Genomic DNA, 25,733 nt, shown 5'->3' with positions numbered 1-25,733 from the left:
AAATCGTTGACAGGTTTTTGTTATCTTTTTTTTAGGCTTTGTACCTCTTTTCCTGAGAATCCTAATCTTGAGGTCACAGAAACACCTAAGCAAGCTTTTGTTTATGCATGACTCAAAGACATGCCACAAACAGCAACTTGAAGATGCTGTTTGAACTTAAATTAGAGCTTATAGAGCTAGCTGTGGCTTTTGTGGCTTACGTCCTAGAGAATCTCCGTTTGGCTCTTCCTCGTCTGTGAGCGTGCCCAGTACCTGACCTCACCATGTATTACGTGCATTTTGTTAAGTCTCCAAAGAGCACCAGACTTGGCAGATGTACTGAAGAGCGATCCCTCGCGCTCCCACTCAGCGTCTCAGAGATCGCGAGCCACCCCGCCCTGACACTGCTTCTTCTGGATCCTCAGCTGAAGATGCTGTAATTAAATGTTGGGTCCCTCAGAAGATTTCCACGTTTCTGGCGAGTAAGGGAAAGGCAGATTACAATTATAGCTGCGCCTCATAGGCTGCTGTGTCAGCAGGACACACTCTGTCACAGAGGAAACTGAAAGACTTAAACCACAATAAGAATCAAATATCCTTAGACGAGCATCTCAAAAAATGAAATATAATATTTTCATGGTTTGGATTCTGTTCCTTCAGTCGAAAGCAGTCAGACTGTGTTCAGAAAGAAAAATCACCTTCTATATTTATGGAGTTTGTACTGTGATATTTGGCTCAGTGTCATTTAATTGCAGGATTTACACATTTTCAGTCCATTGAGAATCACCTTTGAGGGTCAAGCACAATAATCAGTTTAGGCATTCAACATTCGGTGTTGTGGTGTGAGAGATTTTTCATTGTTTTCATTATTTATATGTTGTACTATATCACTACACTGTACAGGATGAGGCACAATTATTTTGCTTCTAATTAAAGGTGATGCCCAAATATATGACCTGCACATAGGAAATAAAGAAAGTGGATTTTTAATAACAATCAACCCTGGAGACATAAAAGTGGCTGGTGTTAAAGAAACCTTTTCATGAAAACTTGTGTCCCTGTATTGTATTATGTCAGGACTGTAGAGATTGGTCCTTAAGATGTACTATATTTAGAGAGAGATTTGAGTACTCTATTGTTTCAATAAATGCTTAAACAGCATTTCTAAGAGAGAGAGAGTGAGAGATTGAGTTTTGTGTGTATGTGTATAGACTAATGCTTAAAACAGTGGCATGATTGTTGTCTCCAAACAGACCAGCTCTCTCTATCATTAAGTTTTCTTGGTTCAGCAGTAAACCAAGGGTGGAACTCTTGGACTAATTACATGAGCAGGTGGGTATTTCAGTGCCAGCCACTGTAAGACTGTATATATATATATATATATGAGTTATTGTAAAGTATCTATTCATGTTCAGAGAACTACATTTGATATATAAAAGGACAACTTAATGTATAAATTATATGCAATTATTTATTTGAATTCCAGCTGTAAATATCTTTTTTAAGATAGTTCTGTAGCTTTAGACACGAGTTACTAGAATATTACTCTGCTACAGAATGTCATATGGTAGAAACATCCAGAATATTTTATGAGGTCATTAAACTGGAGATTCCACACAGCAGTTGACTTGTTTCTTTTCTGTTGACTGATATTATCTCTTGAATTTTATTCGTTAAGACGCTTCAGTCAGGAAAATGAGTTTATTAAATATGTATTGAATTTACATATTTTGAAAGTCCTTACTAAAGTAGACATTTGATCAACTATTTTGTGTGTGTCAGAAAAACAGATTCAGCTAAATCAGAGTAAAATCCTTTGGGTTAGTTGGAAAGACGGTGGATGATGACAGTGATTATATAATGTGTCACTGTGATGACAGGTGCATTCTCTCTCTCTCTCTCTCTCTCTCTCTCTCTCTCTCTCTCTCTCTCTCTCTCTCTCTCTCTGTCTCTCTCTCTCTGTCTCTCGCTCTCTCTCTCTCTCTCTCTCGCTCTCTCTCTCTCGCTCTCTCTCTGTCTCTCGCTCTCTCTCGAGTTTGTCTCATGTTTGTTTTTTGGGAAGTCTTACTGCCCATTCCGGGATACCAACATGCCAGTGGAAATATCTGTTTATAGAATGTACATATTTGAAAGCCAGTTTAGTGGTAGATTAAGTTAAAACATATGTTCTTTGATGTCTGTGTCTGTGGGCCATACATTTTATTATTATAACAGCAATGTAAACAGATGAATCTTTAGTTTAAAGTATTTTGAATAAAGACACAATGGTAATGAACCGCTCAAGACCTGGAATAGTGAGATTTTACTCACTATAAGTGCCTCCTAACGACAAAATCTCATGTGGTTTATGGCTTTCTGTACATTTATTTCGCCTTATTTCCAGTGTAATATGGAAATATACAAATATATTTTATATTATTAATAATATTTTTATATTATTAACAGCATTTTTTTTTCCATTTACAGAAAAATATGGGATAAAAAGGTCAAGGATTCAACAACAAGGTGAATTCAGTTTACTCTTCTTTGCCGAATATCTTGCACACTAAAGCATATTTCTTCACATCAGATCATCTTATTACTCATAATTTACCTTAATATACTAATGCTCTTGTGAACTATGTTGTCTCCTAGATTGAGTCAGATGACCAAGAAGAAGGGATTCTGGGTTGAGAAAGTACATTGTCTGGGTACAGAGCCCAGCCTAGCGGAGTGTCACGCCCAGCTGTCAATCCCGCGAAGCCCCGCCCCCTGTAAGAACGGTCGCCATGCTGTGGTCCGCTGTGTCCCAGGACCGCAATTTGCTCGTATGTCCTCTGGCAGACCCCAGGCACCTCACCCTGTGCAGGTAACTGTTCAGACTGCCAGCAAAAATCTGATTGTTTGCATATCCAGATTTTATCCAGATGGTATTTGAAAGTCTGGACAGGAAAACCCCCCCACATGAAATCTGAATTTTTCAAACCTTATTTAAACCACATTTGGAGGTGGTTTGAAATGCGATTTCAATCAGAGTTTTACAGAATGCGTCTCAGTCTGGACACTCTGTCAGCTCAAATCGGATTTCAAATTGTCCTTTGCATCACTCTTAATGTGACACACAACGATAATGTCAAAGTCGGTGACGGAAATGACGAAAGTATTAATACGGTATTCAATGGTTAAATCGTTTTTAAAATGAAAAAATATGTTTTTATGTTTGTATAATGTATAAAAAAAGATATGTTTGTATCAGAATAACCAATTTGTCCCCACTGATCATCATTACATTTTTAATGGTTATACTGAATACATAACTCAAAAATCACAAAAAATAAATCACTTAATAACACTAATAATTACTATAATCTAATTCGACCCTCATTATGCCATTATAGTCCTGAACAAAATGTATCAAGGTTTCCACTAAAATATTAAGCAGCACAACCGTTTTCAATGTTGATCATAATTAATTGTACTTGAGACAAAAAATCTGCATATTTCTGAAGGATCATGTGACACTGAAGACTGGAGTAATGACGCTGAAAATTCGCATGAATAAATTACATTTTAAAATAGAATAGCAGTGAATTATAATAACATTTCATAATATTACAGTATTATTTTACTGTATTTTTGATCAAATAAATGCACCCTTGGTGAGCGTAACAAACTTTTAAAAACGTTATGTCATGGGTTATAAACAGATATTTTTTAGTGGTCTTCAAACGTCTGTGGTTATAATTACCCTGGTACTTTGGGAGTGAGGTGGAAAAATATGATTTCCTGAAAGTAACCATGTCAATCTCTTTTCTCCTCTTGTAGCTGTCAGTGCGCCTGAAGTCAGGGCCACGTCTGGGAGAAGGCAGAGTCGAGGTTATGCGCGAGGGGAAGTGGGGAACTGTGGTTGACCACCTGTGGGACCGTATCTCAGCCAGCGTGGTGTGCAGAGAGCTGGGCTTCGGCTCGGCCAAAGAGGCTCTTTCCGGAGCATACATGGGTCAAGGTGAGAATTACAGAAGTTTCAGCTTAAAGAAATAGTTGACCCAAAAAAATGTACTTACCGTAATTCTGATCCCAGTTGGAACTACTTGAGGGTAAGTAAACGACAGATTTTTCCTTTTTGGATGAACTATTCCTTTAATCTGCCAATATGGTGTTTTTGGGAAGAGGGTGATTCATAACTACAAACATGGTTATTATACTGAGTTTGGCACATGATTCCAACGAAGTCTGAGTCTGAGCTTAATTGGAAAGCTCTGCCTATCTGTGGGATACGCCTGTCTGCAGCTGAATATGAAGTCTGTGACGTGACATGAGGATGTCTTACATTATGCGAAATCACACTCTCCAGGCGCAAAGCATGAATGTAAGATTGAATGATTATTTAAGCCAGGGAACTTTCCCTGAACTTCTCTGCCTCAGATCCACACACTGCATGTGAGTTTATTTAAGCCGACGGAGACAAAACTCAACGCTGATCTGTATTCCGAGCGGCAGCTTTTCTCTTTGGCAGAGCAATTATCTCATCCGGTCAGAGTGAAGCGATGACAGGAGCAATTTATTGAAGACTTCCAGATATCGCACTGATGAAAAACACAGCCACTAATGTTGTGCAGATTTTTTTTTTTTTTAAAGGAAGGAAGTGAAATGACGATTGACTCATAATTATGTTTTATCAGGTGCTACCATTCAAAGAACTGAAAGGATGAAATGTTGATTTATGGATTATGATAATTTTAGGGGTCTGTTACTTTAAAATACAAGCTGTAATGCACCAGTAGTGACTCATATGAAAGTACAGACTTGAAATGAACCTGCCTAAGGTTGACTACTTTCATCTAATGAAAATAATCCAATCAAGGTTTGATTTAACACTCGACAAGTGCCAAATTATGTAATAGGCTATGTAATGTGTTACTTGCCTGTTACTGGCTGATATTTTTTTTAGGAATGGCAACTTCAAAATTAAATTCAAAGCAACCAGTTAAGTACCTGTTAAGTGTTACCACTTTAGGCTTATTTTTACACATGGATGGAATATTTCTTGCAAAAAATAAGTATACATCAAGTTCTTATTAAGTATACATCTTAATTTTATTAAGTATATTTAAGTAAAGTTCAAGTATATTTTTAAGTACCGGTATAGTTTATGTAGTAAGTATACTAATATCAATGTACTAGAAGTATACTTGTAAGTGTACTATTGAATTACTCCTTGGGACTAAATTAGTGTATAAATTAAACTTTTAAGTATATTTTAAGTTTAACAGTAGTAAATGTTGAGTACACATAGTTTACAACTACGTTTTTCATTTGTACTGCAACTATCCTACAGTACAAGTGATCTTATAGGTATACTGATAGTTTACAAGTTAAATACTTGCAGCACACTTTTTATTTTATGAAAGTACACTTTGAAGGATACTCTCAGGAAACTAATAGTACACAGTATATAAAACTGTGAAAAAAGTATTTAATAGGCTACTCAATCAAAAGAGTGAACACAACTACAAGCCAAGTATACTTAGAAAATATCTCGATCAAAAGGTTGAGTAAAAGTAGAGGCCATATATCTGTATAGGTCAAATATACTGAATTTTGCTGTCAGTATAACTCAAGTATACTTATATAGTTTTAAGTATATTTCTGATAAATAAATAGTTATTTTTAGTTTAAAGAAGTAATAGCACACTTAATAAACAACTTTTTTGTAAGGGTAAGTAAGCTAATATACACTGTTTAAGTAGAAAACAGTTATTTAAAATTGTAATACTGTATTACTGTTTTTACTGTATTTTTTATTAAATAAATACAGCCTTTGTGAGCATAAGTTATATAAATCAAATTCTATAAAGTCTATAACACACAAAGAAAAACAGCTAAATCTTATTGTCATTGAGACAAAAATACATACATTTGAAATAAAACAAATAATGTAAATTATAGTTTAATGTTGGTTAATAATAATAGACAATATATATATACACCCTTCATCGGCAGGTGTGGCAAAAAAAAGAAGCTATTTTAGAAAGTGACTACACTTGCTGGTTTTTTAATTCACCCATTTGAATGTAAGACTACTTGAGATCAAAGCTTATGATTTCTGTCCATCTATAGCGTCGAGGGCTTTAGGTATTTAGATGTCATGTATAATTTTCCCAGTGCAGCCGAGGCCACAAAAACATATAGTGAGTGAAAAGAGACACAAATGAGTGTTTCAATGACAGAACAGAGCTGGACTGTTTGGGACAGGCGGTAAAAATAGGAAATCTGTTGAGATGGGCTACATGTACCAGACTGTGGTTACCACATTTAGAAATGATCCTGAATAATGGTGTTGGTACAGTGCTTATTGCACTGCCAGATTTTCCAGACATTTAATATAACATAAAGGGGAAGTTCACCCAAAAATGAAAATTCTGTCATCATTTACATCATTTTGGGGTGACCTATCCCTTTAATGTGCTTAGTGGTGGAAACTAGTTTGAAAATTGGATGTCATTGTGGCTGCATTGTGGAGCACATTCTTTCTGCGGATTGTTTTGTTCAAAAATAGTTTTATGGTGGAGTTAGCATGAACCCTGTATGACAATGTAGATCTTTTAAGGCCAATGCGGCGTGAAGCAACACATTCTGTTGAGGCGTTCTCTAAGTCTGACCTCCCAGTAAGTAAGCGTTTCGAGTTTTGTTTGAATGCAGTATTAGCACGTTTTACCTTACTATAGACAAGGCATTTAAAGTCACGTTCACCGGTTCACCTTTTGCTTTACTGGCAAAACGTAGGTGAGAATATATTTGTGTATGTAGTACACACTGAGTTTTTCCTCTGGCTTTGAACTGATGCTGACACATGCACTTGGCTAAGAGAAATATTTCTTATATAGCAATTTAATCTGCTCTTAAAATAGGGATTATAGTCATTCCATGAAAAGAACACACCATTAATGCGGAATATATATATGTTGTTTTATTTTAGGGAGAAGAAAATGTCAATTTTCCGTAAACCACACTCTAGTGAAACTATTCACTGCAGTCAGTCGCAGAACCACTCCCTTTCCTTCAGCCACTTCTGGAATACTTACTTATTTACTTGCCTTTTTGTGCATACACGGTTTTATATTTATGCTAATATTGAAAAGTTGAAAAAATAAAATATATATATATTTCAGCAAGGAAGCATTCATTGATTAAAAGTAACCATAAACCCAATCACAGTATAATGTTCATAAATAAAACATATTTTTTAAATGTCCACAAAAATATTTAGTTTTCAGCACTGATAATAATAACAACAATAAATGTATTTTGAGCACCAAATCAGATTATTAGAATGATTTCTGAAGGATCATGTGACACTGAAGAGAGTAATGATGCTGAAAATTAATCTTTGCATCAGAGGAATAAATTAAAATATAGCGAAATAGAAAACAGCTATTTTAGGTTGTATAATCATATATATATATTTTTTTATTTTTTTCTGTATTTTTGATTAGATAAATGCAGCCTTGGTGAGCATTAGATGCTTCTTAGTAACCCCAAACTTTTATGGTAGTGTATATTTATTTTGTAACAATATATTATTCTTTATTTATATGTATATCTATATTTAGTAGCACATGACACAAAGAACAAGTTTTGATTGAGCCATTTGAGTCCAAATTATGATGTCATCATACTGTCTACTGGAGAAATGATATGAACAATAATTAGACGTCTTATGCATTTCTTCTTTTTTTGCTGTAGTCGATCAATGTTTTTTTCAATGACTCTTAACTTTTACTTTCGGTCTCCACTCTTTGCTTAAATCCTTGATTATGTATAATTTTTTCTCTGTGAGGGAACATTTCCATATTAATCCTCATGGTTTTAGCCAATCTCTAGCAATTTGCTTCAGAAGCGAGGCCAAACGGGGTGCCGTGTTTGCTTTTGTGCTCTATCATTTTTGCTTCGAAACTAAACAGCTGGTCATTATTTCATTGCTCTGTTAGAAATCGGTCTTTTTTGATCAGTACGATCCCCAAACTTAGCCGGGAGCAGCGCAATAGCACATAATCACGTTTTTTCCACTGCAGTTCATACAGCTCCACTTCATTTACCCTGAATTTCCCCAGCATGTATTTCTGAGACGGGGAGAAAAACGATATAATTACTCTTACACTAATGTTGCTCTGGTATATTTATGCTGCAGATTTGCAATTTTAGCACACTGCTCAGACTCTGATTTCAACCGATGTTTTGGCGTCACAGTAAACAAAGAGGGAAATGAACTGTGACATCTGATACTTTTTTCAAGCTTTTTATCTCCATAGAACCTCAAGAATGTGATGATAATGATTTCATATATCAGATATCAGACTCATGTGTGGCCCTCTGGTGTGTGAGGAATTTTGCTTTAACACTACACATCTTTTGAAACGTCCCCGTTTTGGGGAAAGTTACTTTTTGAACACATTATTGTAACTTTTTGTTACAATATTGTGTTATTCCCAATAAAAGTATCGGTAACACTATACTTGAAGGGGTGTGCATAAGACTTGCATCACATGTCATGAATATGAAGGAGGTTTTATGCATGTTTATGACAACTGTCATTAAGTGTCACTTGCTCAATTATGACATTTTTAATGAAAATATGACATTGTTTGAGATGTAACCAATAAACCAATACATCATAACCTGTGACATTACCAAGACAACATAAATTGTCATAAATATGTCATAAACACGACATAGCAGATTAATTATCAAACTTAAGAAACCACTTAGCTTTATGGGTTAACAACATTACATTAAACTGTCAGGTGGTTGGTTTTGACATCGGCTGTCATGAGGCCATAACTGTGACGTTTTTCTTGACCTCAACTACAGTGGTACAAATTGAATTTGTCATTAAAATGTCATTTAATGACATAAAGTAGTTGCTTAACTATGGAAGCGAAGTAGTTTCTTAAGTTTGATAATTAATTTATCATGTTTGATAAATAATAATTGATAATTGATCCGTTTATGACATATTTATATGTTGTCTTAGTAATGTCAAATTGTCATGACAAAGACACTGACAGGTTATGATGTATTGGTTTAGTCAAGTTGTCATAACAAAGACATCTCAAACAATGTCATATTTGCATTAAAAATGTCATAATTGAGCGAATTACACTTAATGTCAGTTGTCATACACATGAATAAAACCTCCTTCATATTTGATTATGAAGGTGTCATGTCAGTCTTTTGCACACCCCTTCAAGTAAAGTGTTTCCAAAGTGGGTAATTGCATTACTTTTTGCGTCACCTTTTCTCATCTTTCTCATTTCAAAAGTGACATGAATAAGCCTCAGGTTGAAGGAAATGTAAATTCACGTCTGTGTAGAAGGCTCAGCTCAAACTAACCGTTCAGCAAGAGAAAGTTTGACACTTACCTCAGCAATAAAAACAAAAAAATAAAACACAAATGTGATGTTTATCTAATAGTTTTTGCTTATAAGTATTGAATCATCGAAGGTCAGCAGCAGAGACATTGGTTAATAATGTGAGATTAAATACATAAAGTGTTTTTGTGTTATCTAACATATAATTATTGCAGGTTTGCAGAGTTTCTCTCAACATGGGGGCAGGAGAGTTGTCCGTTTATAAATGGGAAAACAAAGTAACATGCGTTACTTGTTTGAATAAGTAACTCAGATATTTTGTTGTATATTTAAAAGTAATGTGTTACTTATAGTTACTTGAAACTAATCTGATTACATAATCAGATTACTCACATTACTTGAAATGCGTTACCCCCAACACTGCCCATAAGAATGGACCATTTACAACAGGGATAGGCAACTTCGGTCCTGCAGGGCCACTGTCCTCTAGAGTTTTTACAGTTGGTCAGTAATGTTTTTAAGGCAATTTTTGTAAAGGGTCGGTTAGAAAGTATCTAGTGTTCTCTGTGGCGGAGGGAACTCAAACAAGCCGGGTGTTTGTTATTTTGTTTTATATTTGAGACTTTTAACGTGTGATTCCCCAGTGACATTTACTGTTTGTTTGTTCTACAGGGACGGGGCCAATCCACATTAACTCTGTGCGGTGCACTGGCACAGAGCGCTCCATTTTGGATTGTCTCTTCCAGGAAGTCGCACCCTGGACATTCAAACACAGCCAGGATGCTTCTGTCAAGTGCTATGTTCCTAAGACAGGCGTTGACACCATGGTGAGCAAAAAACGATCACAGGTTACTCTGATATATTTCAGGTAGCTCCTATCAGTCATGTTATCTGCACAGTAGTCCCCCAAAATATTTGGACTCTTAAAGTGTAGCTTTGTCGGTTGGTAGTATACAGTATGTAAATGAATAATGTTGACTTGTTCTCCATGTTACCTGGAGAGAGACATTCACGTTTCTTTGTCAGCAAAAGGACTTTTTACAGATCCAGAGCTGTGAAAACTACGGATTATTCTTCTCCATTTTTTGTATACCTGGCCACAGACAGTCAGATCAACAGATGGTTATTAACAAAACCGTTATTGTAAGGGTATTGTCTTACTACTCTTTATTGTTTTGTCTTACATTATGTTGCATTATGGTACAAATGGAACACTGACAACAGCTTTCTTGCCTGTACGCGACAGCGTTTTGCCTTGGCCGGTAGGGCGTTCTTTTAGTTTTTCCCGTCCGTTTGGCCTAAAACAGTGTTCGTGCTCATCAAGTTTGAAATGTTGACTACAAACATTGAGGTTTTAACAAATTTCCGTTGCGCCGTTCTCTCCGTATTTACGATTCTTTGCAGCCTTAAATTAGCCACGACCTACAACACGCTGGATCTTTCACTGGAATCTGAAAATAACTCACTCCTACTAAATGTTTACTCTTTGAATTCTTGCATCCGGGAGCAATACAAGTCAAGTGACTAAACGTTTGCTAAAAAAAAGTATTTCTACTAAAGTAAAGCGGTATTTGACTCTCGTAAGCAAATTCATGGCAGACTGGTGGGAGTGGCCTTGGTCGCCAACATGCCCAGTGCATTATGGGTGTTAAAAGTTTCCCTAGCTATTTGGCAAAAGACAACAGCATTTTTTTCTCTGTTTTCTATAGTCAGTAAGAACCAATAATAATAATTTTGAAAAATCACCTTTCTTATTTTTCAAATTTTTATTGAAAGCCCATTTTGCCAGCTGAGAAGTACACATTTTGGCCACTCTTAAAATATACGTTATTTAAAATGTCTTTGCATTTAGTGCATTCAATTACATTTACTTTAAATAAATATACAGACTTTGCTATTTTATATAATGTATTATATGGTAGTTATTCATTCCGGTATCTCAAACTGTAGAGCATGGCGCTGGCAACACCAAGGTCATGGGTTCTTCTCCCACGGAATACACAAACTGATAAATAGATAAGCTTTTAATGAAAGTTTCTGCCAAATGCTTCATGTAAATATGTACGTTTAAATGCATTATGGTATTTATTTTAAATATACACACTTAATCCACTAAACACCACCTAGGAAAGTGAAGTTAGTTCTGAGAAAAGCTCTAGCATCATTTGTTTGCTAAAGTGTTTGTATATTCTTTGAGGCCACAGTTTTCACTCCTTTGAGCATGTTTGTGTTTCAGGTGCGGTTGGCAGGCGGCAGGGATTCGGCTGAGGGTCGTGTGGAGGTGCTCATGGAGGTGGGGGGCAGAAAGCGTTGGGGGACGATTTGCAGTGAAAACTGGGGAATAAATGAAGCTATGGTGGTGTGCAGGCAACTGGGCTTTGGTTTCGCCTCACGTGCCCATCAGGTGAGACTGCTGAAGAATGTTGTGTTTTCCAGGAATCGCTCTGAATATGTTGCTTTGGTTGCCTCAGTCTGTGTGCATTTGTGAGCTTCCTGTGCATGTTTAGGGGTTAGGATACTTCTGGGAAACATAAGTGTTATACAGTAGTTGTTTTGTGAAGATGAAGAGGTGGGGCAGGTTTAGAAATAGTTGAGAACAGGAATCAAGGCAGTTACAGTATACTTATACTCATTTCACAGTTTACCTTGATTCTATCTCTGTACTGCATGTGGAGAACTAAACTGTTTTACGAAATCTCATAAATAAATGTCCTGGTCATATCGCAACCCCAAATCACCCCAAATAAATGAATGAATGAAGGAAGTTAGGGTTATTTATATTCATTGTTCAGCATTCACTTCATTAAAAATGAATTGTTTTAAAACTGTAATGGAAATCATTTCATCTTTCTTCCTCCAAATAATCTGCATTAAATAAATTCAGGATTGGTGTGTGTTTTCAGTACAAATTCAGTATAATTTATACTATATTTTGGACGAGAATTGGACAATTAATGTGCTTCATTTTCACAAAAAAATGGAAGAAGGGTAAAATTGCATTATTTCTGGACCCATAAATAAGTAGCTTTACATAATCGTGTAGATTTTAAGTTAAAATGAATATGAATTAATATAGGTGTATGTGTATCCTAAGTCTTGTAGCTCTTCATTCTTTCATTTTCTTTTGGTTAACTTGTTAGCTTCACCTTGTTACTTCACTTAACTATTAAATGCTGCATACATACAGCATAATCATATTAAGTACAAATCATAATTAAGAACTGTAGGATGTGCTGAATTAAAATAGTTAAGATTATTCATAACTTGTGAAACTAGAGGGCATATCATCTTCCCAAACGTATTTAATGTCAACTACCTACCTATACATAGTGTCTTGCATTTTAAGCAGCATACCATATGCAGACAAATAAGATTAGGCTTTTCTGTATAGGACACATATTATTGGCAAGGAGACCCTTCGGCACAAGAAGTGACATTGAGTGGGACTCACTGTGTGGGAACAGAAATGTCCATCCAGCAGTGCCGTCGGAATAATCACATCCACTGCCCTCGAGGAGGCGGGGCTAAAGCGGCAGGTGTCACCTGTTCGGAAAGTAAGTGATTGGAATGATCAAATCTGATGCATATTATCATTTTATCTGCACTGAATGATCCCAATGAATGAATCAACATCTTGTTTTAGCGGCACCTGACCTGGTTTTGGATGCACAGCTCGTGCAGGAGAGCGCTTACCTGGAAGACAGGCCTCTGCACCTGCTCACCTGTGCTCATGAGGAGAACTGTCTCTCCTCCTCTGCCAGCCGTATGCAGTGGCCCTACGGACACCGCCGGCTTCTGCGTTTCTCCTCTCGTATCATGAACTTGGGCAGAGCCGACTTCCGTCCACGCTCCACAAGAGAGTCCTGGACCTGGCACCAGTGCCACAGGTGAGGGTTTCCTTCTTTCTTCTGTTTTATTGTCTATCTATACAGAATCAAACAACAGCCTGGGAGCTGCTGGGAAAACATAGTTTGGTCATCTTGTTTAATAAAAAGCTCCCCTTGCTGAGAATACAGTATGATGCGGAAACTGGACCCCAAAACCACGAAACATTTGCACAGATGCTTCTGTGACAAAAACTGAATCTTATTCATTAGCTACCTGCAATCCAGTTTGCAATGAGTACTTCAATTTTTTTTATTTTTTTATTAAAGTTATTTTATTCTCTTCAGATTATTATTATTAATAATAATTTTATATTATAATTTTGACTTTTTCTTTCCTGTTTCACTTTTTTCTTTTCCTGTCTATCTATTGCTTTATTTATTTTTATATTGTTTGTGTTGCATATTCTTTTTAATAGTTTTTTAAAATATATTTTTATATGCATTATATATTTCATTTTCATCTTCATTTCAGCAGTGGCGAGTAACGCAGTCACTCCTACTAGCCACTTTGGTGGGTTGAATTTTATATATAATATATACATTTTCAAATTGTAGTCTTTCAAAAAGGTATCTGAAATAATAAACCACATGCAATGTAGTGTTGTCAAAAATATTGATTTTTCAATACATATCAATACTGAAATATCTGAAACGCTTCCAATACTCATTGTCCACAGAAAAGATACACGATACTGTACATTTTCTAGTTCCCCCATCACTCCGACAGCGAGTTGACACACAAACCCGCCTCCCCTCACTCACTCGTTTCATTTGCTCTGGATGAATATTGTTGGTGTTACAGGGCTTGAATTTCGACATGGGATTGCCGTATTTCCCATAATTTTTCTCATTCACACCATTTACTCACTTTACGCGCACATAAAGCCACCTCTCAGTACTAAATTGCATTATTTTTTCACTGCTTATTGCTCTTAAACAGTCAAATACACCGAAAATAATGTCAAAATGCCGGTCTTGACGAGTATTCACATAAACACAGTCCTTTGTTTTATGTTGAGAAAGAAAATGCGTGTAACAGTTTAATAGATCCTTGTGTCAGGTCTTAAAGTGACAGCAGTCTAATATAGTGTACCTGCTGCCAAATAATGAGATAATATTAAGAATGTCTAAACGGCAGTTTTTCCCCATGGTATCGATGTCAAAATTGTGGCCAGTGAAAATGCTGAGCAAAAAAAGTTAATGTCAAGCCCATTTATATATATATATATATATATATATATAATGTATTATTAATATTATCATCATGTATTATTATTCTATTGTTCTTATTATTTTTATAATATGATTTATTTTTTGCTTTTTTCCCCTGTTTATTAATTTCAATCAATTTTAAAATAAATTTTTTATGACTTATTCTTAAATTTTTTTTTTAAATGAGTTTTATATGAAAATTATTTTTCTTACTCTTTTTCATGGCAATGTAAAGTCTTATAAGTGCAGCATATATCCATCCAGACATGTGGTGAGTCAAGCGCAGTTTTCGGTGTACAGTCCCAGTTGTCACGGGTATGGTGCGGATGAAGACAGGCAGAGGCCTAAGGTTCCAATTCAAACTTTTACTATAATAAAACTTAAACAAAACTGGTACAGGCAAGGGTAACACTCTCCATACAACGTAACATAAACAAACATAAGCATTAGCATAAGCATTGACCGACAACTGAAAGGTGAGAGACAGGAACTTAAATACACAGATGACAACGAGTGACGACAGGTGATGATGATGATGATTAACAAAGACTAATTAACTAAACAGGTGACGAAAATGAACTAATGAAAATGACGACAGAGATGATGAAAACACTGAAGATGGAAAACAAACTAAAAGTCCATGATAAACAACAGAAAACACATTAACAATGTGACAGAACCCCCCCCTCCCCCCAGGCGCGTCCTCGCGCCGTAAAACATCCAAAGGGGTGGGAGGGTGGGCGCCCTGGAGGCTGATGAACAGGTGACCGATCTGGAGCAGGAAGCCTCCAGGGCGGAGCAGACGGACCCTCAGGCGTCCATGGTGGTGAGGACCCTTCGGGCGGCCATGGCGGTGAGGACCCTTCGGGCGGCCATGGCGGTGAGGACCCTTCGGGCGGCCATGGCGGTGAGGACCCTTCGGGCGGCCATGGCGGTGAGGACCCTTCGGGCGGCCATGGCGGTGAGGACCCTTCGGGCGGCCATGGCGGTGAGGACCCTTCGGGCGGCCATGGCGGTGAGGACCCTTCGGGCGGCCATGGCGGTGAGGACCCTTCGGGCGGCCATGGCGGTGAGGACCCTTCGGGCGGCCATGGCGACCGTGTCGGAAGGGCCTCCACGATCCCCTCAGAGGACTTATTGCCCCCCCCCAAAATTTTCTTGGGGAGGTCAGCACTGGACTGGACCCGCGGCGAAGAGGACTCTGAGCTGACCGGGGCCAGCGGCGAAGGCGGTCCTGGGCTGGACGGGACCAGCGGCGAAGGCTCTGGGCTGAACGGGACCAGCGGCGAAGGCCCTGGGCTGGACGGGACCAGCGGTGCAGGAAGCTCTGGGCTGGACGGGACCAGCGGTGCAGGAAGCTCTGGACTGGACGGGACCAGCGGTGCAGGAAGCTCTGGGCTGGACGGGACCAGCGGTGCAGGAAGCTCTGGGCTGGACGGGACCAGCGGTGCAGGAAGCTCTGGGCTGGACGGGACCAGCGGTGCAGGAAGCTCTGGGCTGGACGGGACCAGCGGTGCAGGAAGCTCTGGGCTGGACGGGACCAGCGGTGCAGGAAGCTCTGGGCTGGACGGGACCAGCGGTGCAGGAAGCTCTGGGCTGGACGGGACCAGCGGTGCAGGAAGCTCTGGGCTGGACGGGACCAGCGGTGCAGGAAGCTCTGGGCTGGACGGGACCAGCGGTGCAGGAAGCTCTGGGCTGGACGGGACCAGCGGTGCAGGAAGCTCTGGGCTGGACGGGACCAGCGGTGCAGGAAGCTCTGGGCTGGACGGGACCAGCGGTGCAGGAAGCTCTGGGCTGGACGGGACCAGCGGTGCAGGAAGCTCTGGGCTGGACGGGACCAGCGGTGCAGGAAGCTCTGGGCTGGACGGGACCAGCGGTGCAGGAAGCTCTGGGCTGGACGGGACCAGCGGTGCAGGAAGCTCTGGGCTGGACGGGACCAGCGGTGCCTCTGGATCGGCTGGTGTTACCGTGAGGGAGGAACCACAAACCCAAAGAGCTCTGTCCATAAACTCAATAAACGGTCGATCTAAGTCCCTGCGCAGCAATATCTGGGCCAGTGGATCATCAAGTCCTCTCCAGAACCGTTGCTTAAGAAACTCTTCCTCCCAGTAAACATCCTGATGTAGATGCAGGTAAACATCCACAAACTCCTCCAATGAACTCCCATTCTGATCAAACAGAAATGCCTCCATAGCGTCCTCCATTACTTCAGTGGTCGGTCAATCTGTCACGGGTATGGTGCGGATGAAGACAGGCAGAGGCCTAAGGTTCCAATTCAAACTTTTACTATAATAAAACTTAAACAAAACTGGTACAGGCAAGGGTAACACTCTCCATACAACGTAACATAAACAAACATAAGCATTAGCATAAGCATTGACCGACAACTGAAAGGTGAGAGACAGGAACTTAAATACACAGATGACAACGAGTGACGACAGGTGATGATGATGATGATTAACAAAGACTAATTAACTAAACAGGTGACGAAAATGAACTAATGAAAATGACGACAGAGATGATGAAAACACTGAAGATGGAAAACAAACTAAAAGTCCATGATAAACAACAGAAAACACATTAACAATGTGACACCAGTAAAGTACATTGATAACATCATGATAGTCTTCTGCATCCTCCACAACTGGAACACTCAGAACCAGCTTTTGCATAATATTCTTTTAATAACTCGGGTACTAAAATAATGCAGACAGCACATGAAACTAAATAATGTTGGAATGACCCTGACGTATGACAATCTTATTCTAGAAGAGTGTTTGTGGGTACATTTCTTTTCAGTTGAGTTCACTCAGTCATTTCCATGTGCAATGAAAGGAACGTACACTCCTGTTTATAAAACCGGTCATGGGTGGTCAGAAAGCTTGCCGTCATCTTTCAGATTAATTAACTGCTTTGAGCACCTCCACTCCCTTTACATGTGTTCTGAACATAATTGCAAACCCATTCTGTGGGAACAAGGCACTCTGTTGTGGAGGAGTTGTGGGCTTTGCGTGTTCACAGGCCAAACCTGTTTTATTAATCTTTTAAAAACACCAGAGAAGTTGGCATTTGAAAGCAGTCTATTCAGACGAGCTGAATAAACAACTCAGCAAGCGTAACCCTGTCAGCATAACAACAACTTCCTGTATAGGGTGTTACCGTAGCAGCCAACACCTTCATGTAGGAGCAGTGAGGTCATTAGACAGTGGTCTATAGTGAACCTTTGTTCTGCCCATGTTCACAAGCTAGCATGAAATATAAGTCAACTACATATTTACATATTTTGGAATTGAGGAAAACTCCCGCCATTTTTCTATGGTGTTGTGGGTGAGTGGTATCAAAGTCTCTTTCAAGGAAAGTCTGTTCACTCTGCGCCAATATTTGCGACGCCTCCGGGCAGATACTGTATTTCGGGGATCCTATCAAGTCCTATCTACTTGAATGGGGGAATCCTGAAATCTCAAAAACTGTTCACTGAACTCCCAATTAAATAACATTTAAAATCGGCAACACAATCTGACATGAACTGTCCCATAAATGTTGTTTCTTATGCTTAAATGGAGTTAAAAAAAACTTATTTTCAAGGTTTGACCAGCCAAAGCACATGCAGTTCTAAACGCGCAATGAATTTACCAATTAGCTTGTGGCTCTTTTATTTAGAAGGCAGGATTTATTCCGCCACATTGTGCTTTCCTCTTTCTTCAAGTAATATGAGTGCACTGTCTTTGTATATCTAAAGTCTTTGGTGGTATATAGCATATTTAACATGATTATACGGTGTTACTAAAACATTACTATGCAGTTGCTAAGGAATTCTGAGTGGTATTTATTTTAAAGTCGTCATGAAATCACAATTGACCCTATTTACTTTGTAAGCGCACATTACTAGTCTTGTGGTGAACAATTCATTTGTGTTAATTAAGTTAATACACAGAAAAAAAATAGTTTTTCATGGTAATCTTTAATCAAAATCAGAAAATTTGCTTTCGGTCTGGAATGGCGTTCCGTCTATGATGACGTCGGTTTGACGGCTTGGGTTGAATATCTTTAACCACTCCCTCCAACCGTCAGTCTGCAATGAGCGAGGGATGGAGAGGAGGTGCGCTAAAATAAAACCCTGCCCTCTATTCAATATTCTGTTTCACGGAATATTCAAATACGTCACAACACGGAAGTAAAGTCGGTTGCAACTTCCTGTTCATGGGGACTTTAATGTGCCCCCAAAAATACTGCAGTCCTTCTTAGGTCTTTACTTTATTAAAATTAGGCAAAACAAACAGACAAATGTTTATGTTCACGAGTCATCACGTATTTGTGAGCTTGCAGCAAGAATCTCTTTTGCCCGGTACACATTCTCCGGTTTTGGGCTGTCCCAGATGAAAGGTTACTAATCGTTGTGATTTCTGTGGTCGTGGATCCTAAACGTCGTGCAGTGAGAGAATTTGTCACTGTCTTGCGACCTGCGATAACTTTCTGACAGTGTCAGAAATTTAGCATGATCATCTCACAGTGTGTTTGCTGCTACGACCTACGTTTACTGACTAACCCAAAAAAATGCAACATGAAATGGCGTATTGATCATTGCGACATGGAGCTAAAAATTAAAACTACTTACCTCAAGCTCCATTTGCAAAATTGGCATGCCAAGTTGCCAACTCTTTTCCCTAGTCATGACCGCATCCATATTCTCCTCCCTCCTCTTTTTTTTCAGCACACATAAAAAACACAATTGCCAAAGTGTGATTAATCTTGCTCTATTTGTGTACCACGCATGCTGATGACGTTTTATTCTTCTGTACTAACTTGCGGCGTAGCCTACTATTCAATAGGCGTCATCATCGTACGATCTACATACATGTTGCACAAAGTTTATTAGATCCATTTTGTACAGTGTGATTTGTAATGATCTTATAGGATTGACGAAATCGTACAGTCAATACAGGAAGTTTAAAGCTTACAGGCTTCCGTCCGCAGCGTCTTCTGGGATTTCTAACTGTTCGATTCTTTCAAGTCTGCATTTGATGCATTCTCAATATCGTCCTCGAACAAGTTGCATGATTTAAATGATCTTTTATGTGCTTAGCACGAGCAGTGAAGGTATGTACAGTACGGGCAATAGTGATTCTTGCCTTGGCAATCACTTAATTATACAATGCTACTTGTACTTACATTTTTTTTTATGCAGGCATTATCACAGCATTGAAGTGTTCACGCATTATGACCTCCTCACACTCAACGGAAGCAGAGTGGCTGAAGGACACAAAGCCAGTTTCTGTCTGGAAGACACCTTCTGTCCTGAGGGTAAAAGACTAGTTACGTTAAACCTTATACTAATGCAAATTGGTTTACGAGAGCAAATGAAACTGTTTTTGTGTTTATCTCCAGGACTTCACAAACGCTTTTCATGCTACAATTATGGAGATCAAGGCATTTCTGTGGGTTGCTGGGACACGTACCGCCACGACATCGACTGCCAGTGGATAGACATCACCGACGTGAGACCTGGAGACTACATCATGCAGGTGAAATGATTCAGAACATCTGAACGGTGGAAGACGGGAGTCACGCACAAAACATTTCTCACAATTCTTTCAAGAGTGGATTCTCTTTTCAGGATGCAGTTTTTCCCCTTTTTCTCTGTCATTAACTTTGGAAACGTGTTAATCATCCAAATCACTGTGGGCACTTCCGCAGCTGAGCTTCACATGCAGAACCGGCCAATCAAAGAGCCGCTTTAGGGGCCAATCAAGAGGCCTTTTATACATCCCAGTTGTAAAATATAGGTTGATGCGAAGCTTTGTTTTAATTACAGTGTACCTTCGCTCTGACCTTTTTGAAGATTTATTTGCTCGAAATGTCGCCACGGTAGATTTGCATGTATTTTAAGCACGTTTGTCAGATGCTAATTACAAACCGGCATCGGGCTGCCGCTATATATGGCACAGCAAGGAGCCGTGGTGATAGTCAAAAGGTCAGAGTTACCATCTCCATGTAGAATGACGCCAGCTATCCCATGCCAAGCAAAGGCGCTGTGTAAATGAAGCATCTATACTTCATGAACCAGACAAACTTGTTGCTCTTTCCTTGAGTTGCTTGTCTTTAATTCTACACCAAAAATAACCCAATGCTAAGCATTCCCTGCTGGAGGAGAAAAGCATGCTATATCCCCCTCTATTAGACATGGTCAATTACGTTCAGAGTAATTTACGCCCGCTAGTTTCACGGGCGCTTTCTCACTCAAACATATGCTCAGACAGACCCAGATCTCTACAGTCCAGAGTTAAAGTTGCAGCGTCATTAAAAGTGCAAAAAAAAACAAAAAAAAAAGATAAGTGATACTTTCATCTAGAATGTGCTTTCAAGAATAATTACCTTCGGCTACTAAGAATATTATTTTAGGAGTTGAAAATAAAAGCTGTTGTATCAGCGTTTAAAAAGTTCTCAAGCCTAGTAGGCATAATCACATTCAATTTATAACGTACTGTTGCTCAAAGCTGCTCTTTTGACTTCTTACCCTGCTTACAGCATCTTTTTGGACTATTAAATTATTATAATGCGTTTTTATAACAGTAATTTGAGAGTCTGGTTTGGTGGAGCCAATTTGTAAAGTGGTTTGATGTGCAAACTGTTTGCATAACATTTCCTTACAAGCTCCACGTCCTTATTGGTTCTGCATGTCTGGAACTTTGAAAGTTTTACAATGCCATAATTAAATGATACCAATAGTATTATTTCAGGCTGGCATTGTAAAAAAACTAAACAAAAAAAAACACGTCTATATTTAATACAGGTCATCCTTAATTCATTATATAATTATTAGGCAAGTCGATATTTTGATCATATTTTTTTTCCCCAAGCATATGACCAATTCCAAACCCAATAACTACTTTATTTATTTTTTATATAATAATTTATAAGAAGTGATCTATAATTGTTAGCGAGGGCTGTAAGTGTAAAACGGCTTACATTCAGATGTGCATACGTATTGAGCAGGTTTTCTTTTACAGGTAAAATGAGCCAAAAAAAGAGAATGAACTCATACTGAAAAGTCAAAATCATTAAATGCCCATGGGAAGGATGCTATAGAAATTGCTAAATTAAAGGGATAGTTCACCCAAAAATGTACATTTTGTCATCACTTACCCTCGAATTGTTCCAACTCTGTATTAGTTTCTTTCCTCTGTTCAACACAAAATAAGATATTTTAAAGCATGTTGGCAATTAAACATTTGATAGAAGCCATTGACTTCCATAGTAGGAAAAGACAAAACTATGGAAGTCAATGGCTACCGTCAATTGTCTGGTTACCAACATTCTTTAAAATATCTTCGTTTGTGTTCAGCAGAAGAAAGAAACTGATACAGTTTTGGAACAACTTTGGTGAACTATCCCATTAATGTGCCCAAGAAAAGCTCATTTGGGCAGCAGGGTCACACAATCACTCATTCACTTTTTTTTTTTTTAATAGTGATTCCAGAGGGAACCCATGGTAAATTGTCCCTCTGGGTTGCCCTACAAATTGACCTAATTACCGACCGGTTCTATTCATTCTTGTGTGTGTTTTGTCAGGTTGAGGTTAATCCGTCCCTGGATATGGCTGAATCAGACTTTATGAACAACGTCATGCGTTGTCGATGTAAATATGACGGACACAGAGTGTTTATGTACGGCTGCCATGCAGGTATGATCCCCATATCGATGAATGATTCACAACATGCATGCTCAAGCGCACTAGTATCTAAATTCCCTGTCTGATGCACTCTTCTTTCACAGGTGATGCCTACAGCGCTGAAATCGAGGATTTATTTGAACATCAGCGTCAGATCAGCAATAACTTCATCTGAGCCCATAGTAAAGATAGGTGAGAGGAAGGGATGGGTCCTGGAAATGTGGCTTTCTGGACAATAAACTGTGTGAAAGACAAAGAGATCTTGTCAACTGATCTCAGAACAGTTTACCAGTAGCACCACATTGGAAGAGATCTGCTACATTTTTAAAGGGGTCATGACATGGATTTTTTTGATTGGTTTCATATGTTTCTTGAGGTTCACTTATGATGTTAATAAAGTGTTGTTGCATACACACATACACACACAAACAAATATACATGCAGAAAAACAAATATTTTCCACCTTTATTCTGACCCTCTGTCTGAAGTGATCAGTTTTAAGGGGCGGCTCCTTTAAGGTTTGTCTGTAAATGGCCACTGTTATGATTGGCTAATGTCATTGCATAAGAAATAGTATCAACGTCCACTCGCTATTACACACGAGTAAGTGTTTTGAAACCTTTTCCACATAAAACCGTAATTTACAGACAAAGCATTATGAAATCATTTACTCTCGGTTTGTGCAGCTGCTGTCAATTTTAAAAAAAGTTGGCCGCTTCATCTTTCAAAAAAAGTTTCTTTGTCAACGCTCCATTACACTGTGCCTGGTTTACTAAACAAAAGGCTTCGGACAAACATGTAGCCACTAAGCGACTGAGCGCCAGTGGCTGGGGCCTATGGTGTGATGAGGTATAACTGGAGTCAGGCATATGCAAATATATTTGCTTGTGTGATGGAACAAATCCCACAATATCCAAACAATAACGCTTGAAATATCCCAACGCTTGATTAAATAAATGTTTTGTTTTTTAACTATGAAACTTGCAGGACTTTTTAATGGTAACAAGACCTCTTATTTCTCAAAAGATCAAAGCAAATTAGATTTATCATATCATGACCCCTTTAAATGGTTTTGTCCATGGAATTGAATTTAGTCTAGCAGATGTTTGAAAATCAATCGAAAGAATATAACTTTAGGATTCGTTCACTCTAAAATTCTCATTCTGTTCATGACACACATCACTTTGCATTAGAAGACATGGAATATTCTTTTATAGTGCATTATTTGTCATTTTAGAGCTTGATAGCCACAGTCTTTTCCCATTATACTCATAAGAGTAGAATCTAATAATAAATAAAAACAGAATTTGTATTTTTGGGTGAACTGATGCTTTAGTTATTATCCATTGAGTAACTGGGACGTTGTTTTCAGAGACTTTTTTAGTTTCAGAGAAAATTTTTAGTTTTTGGGACCATAAGACTAGTATTAGAAAATACTTTTTTTTTTATTGTTGTCTACATGTACACATATTTATTTCCTGACATTATAGAACAATAAATATGTTGTTATATAATAAATGCATCTGTATAATGTTTAATTTGTCATTACATTTAACCCCCATTACATTTAATTACAATATGATCTATTTAATATGACATCCAAATGCAGTGTGTTTTCTGCTCATTTATGGGTTTTATATCTTCATGACTTTTATATCTTTAGTTTTATAACTTCAATTCTGCTGTTTGAATTAAGCACTTTATTGATGAACCGTCAGTATTCTGGTAGAAATGGGTCTTTCACTACCATATTTCAACACACATCTCTTTGTTTGTTTGTTTATTAACAAATTAATTATTGTATACCTTCTTTCCATTTTTGATAGACCTTTTCGTTATTTTTCAGTGAATTTCCTAAATCTTAAACGATAATAAAGGATGTTGTATATGCTAAAGATTAATTTATTTAATACATTGTTAAAAACAAAATTTCTGGATGAGAGTTTTATTAGTTTGACAATTCATAGTTAATAAATGCTTGACTGCTTTAATTGTCATTTAACATCTTGGGGCTTTGATTTGTGGATGAATGGAACTTGTTTTCTTAGTCTAGCGTGTACTTGAAGATTTTTTTATAATCTATAAATATAAGGAGTATTTTGTCACAATGCCCTGAAAAAAAACAAAAGTAGTGTAAAGCATAAAAGGGATGCTGGGAATACTATGAAGTGCTCACAGCATTTAATGATGAGTTCAAATCTAGCTTCAATAATATCTATGGGCCAGAGCATTACATATATTCTTAATCTATACATCTAACAAGTTTTTTTTTTTTTTTTTTTGCTGTACTGTATCAGTCTTTATGTTTGTAATTATTTGCACAGTACATACAAGACGCTGTTAAACAATGGTTATTGTGCATGTAATAAACTGATATGTCCTTTGTTCCTACTGTTTATCTCAAATCCTCATGTTATTTATCTCAAAGTATAATCCATAATGGTCGATTTCATAAACACACGAGTGATTTTTCATCTGTGCCCATTTTATGTGCATAGATCAACTTTCCTTTTCACGAAATACTGTTTTTGTAAGATCATAAATATGACTTATTCTGTGCCTCTATTGTGTACCTTTACGTTCACCATGTTACTCTTGAACTGTTATTTCATCTATACTTTTATTTATGATTTGCATGTTATCATATGATCTTAATATTATTAGTGCATTAATTGATTTCAGTCCATAATATATTATTATCTTCTGGTGCTAATTGTGCACTTGTCTGGGAGTTTTTCATGGAGTAGCGGAGAGTTTAAGCTCTTATTGTAATTTGCAATACTCTCAGGGATGAAATTTGTGTGTTCGAAATTATTTAAGATCACTTGGACAGCCAGGACACAAATAAATGGGAAAGTAATACCCAAATCATTCCAGAAACTGCAACGTGATGTAAAACTCTTGTTACTGTTTTGTGATGAGTGTTACAGTGGTCAATGCAAACAACTGATCTCAAATGTGAATAAATATGGCGTATCAGGTCTCCTTTAGCTACCTATACTCTGTTTTTTTCTGCTCACTGTGTACCGTGATCCATTGCACAGGGACTCCATTATCAATAAATGTGTGTTTGTGAATGACTGTTTTTGTTTTCATACCAAAAAACAAATGTAATACATTTAAGCTGCTGCTTTAGATGAGGGGGAAAAAAAATTGAAACCGTTGTAGTAAAAAAGACGGCATATACGGAAACATTTTACTTTGACAAAGCAAATACAAAATTAGTAATACCGGTACTCGCATCATATTTTATAATTCTACTATATTGTAGTTGTAATTAATGATATAATCTCTGTAACTGTTAATAATCAGTTATATAATAGTAAACGCAACCGACTTTTATTTTATAAATTGATCAAAAATGACATTTAAGGGATAGCTGATAAAAATACCCCATGATTTATTCACCCTGAAGCCATCCTAGGTATTACATAATATTTTCAGACAAATACAATCGGAGTTATATTAAAAAAAAGTCCATCAAAGTGCATCCATTCATGATAAAAGTGCTCCACGCTGCTCTAGGGGGTTAATAAATGCCTTCTGAAGTTTTTGTAAGAAAAATATTCATATTTAAAACTTTATCGACTTAGGCCTTGTCCACACGAACACGGGTATTTTTATAACAGTGACTTT

The 25,733-nt window shown here is 37.8% G+C and overlaps 1 protein-coding gene across 3 annotated transcripts in view; it reads left to right on the top strand.

The window, feature by feature from the left end:
• loxl4 (lysyl oxidase-like 4) overlaps positions 1 to 25,137 on the top strand; it is a 44,295-nt gene extending 19,158 nt beyond the window's left edge. For all 3 annotated transcript variants that reach the window (XM_079636422.1, XM_079636424.1, XM_079636423.1), the window contains 11 exons: positions 2,446 to 2,484; positions 2,614 to 2,827; positions 3,784 to 3,964; positions 10,002 to 10,156; positions 11,566 to 11,733; positions 12,721 to 12,883; positions 12,973 to 13,216; positions 19,614 to 19,729; positions 19,814 to 19,950; positions 21,998 to 22,109; positions 22,202 to 25,137. In XM_079636422.1, coding sequence (XP_079492548.1) covers positions 2,446 to 2,484; positions 2,614 to 2,827; positions 3,784 to 3,964; positions 10,002 to 10,156; positions 11,566 to 11,733; positions 12,721 to 12,883; positions 12,973 to 13,216; positions 19,614 to 19,729; positions 19,814 to 19,950; positions 21,998 to 22,109; positions 22,202 to 22,272 — 1,600 coding nt within the window. In that variant the 3' untranslated portion in view covers positions 22,273 to 25,137. The remainder of the gene's footprint in view (positions 1 to 2,445; positions 2,485 to 2,613; positions 2,828 to 3,783; positions 3,965 to 10,001; positions 10,157 to 11,565; positions 11,734 to 12,720; positions 12,884 to 12,972; positions 13,217 to 19,613; positions 19,730 to 19,813; positions 19,951 to 21,997; positions 22,110 to 22,201) is intronic.
• The last annotated feature ends 596 nt before the right edge of the window (positions 25,138 to 25,733 follow it).

Source organism: Phoxinus phoxinus (assembly GCF_949152265.1).
Source record: "Phoxinus phoxinus genome assembly, chromosome: 14".
Classification (NCBI taxonomy): Eukaryota; Metazoa; Chordata; class Actinopteri; order Cypriniformes; family Leuciscidae; genus Phoxinus; species Phoxinus phoxinus.
Note: the sequence above shows the minus strand (reverse complement) of the source record. Positions and strands in the feature narration are given on the sequence as shown.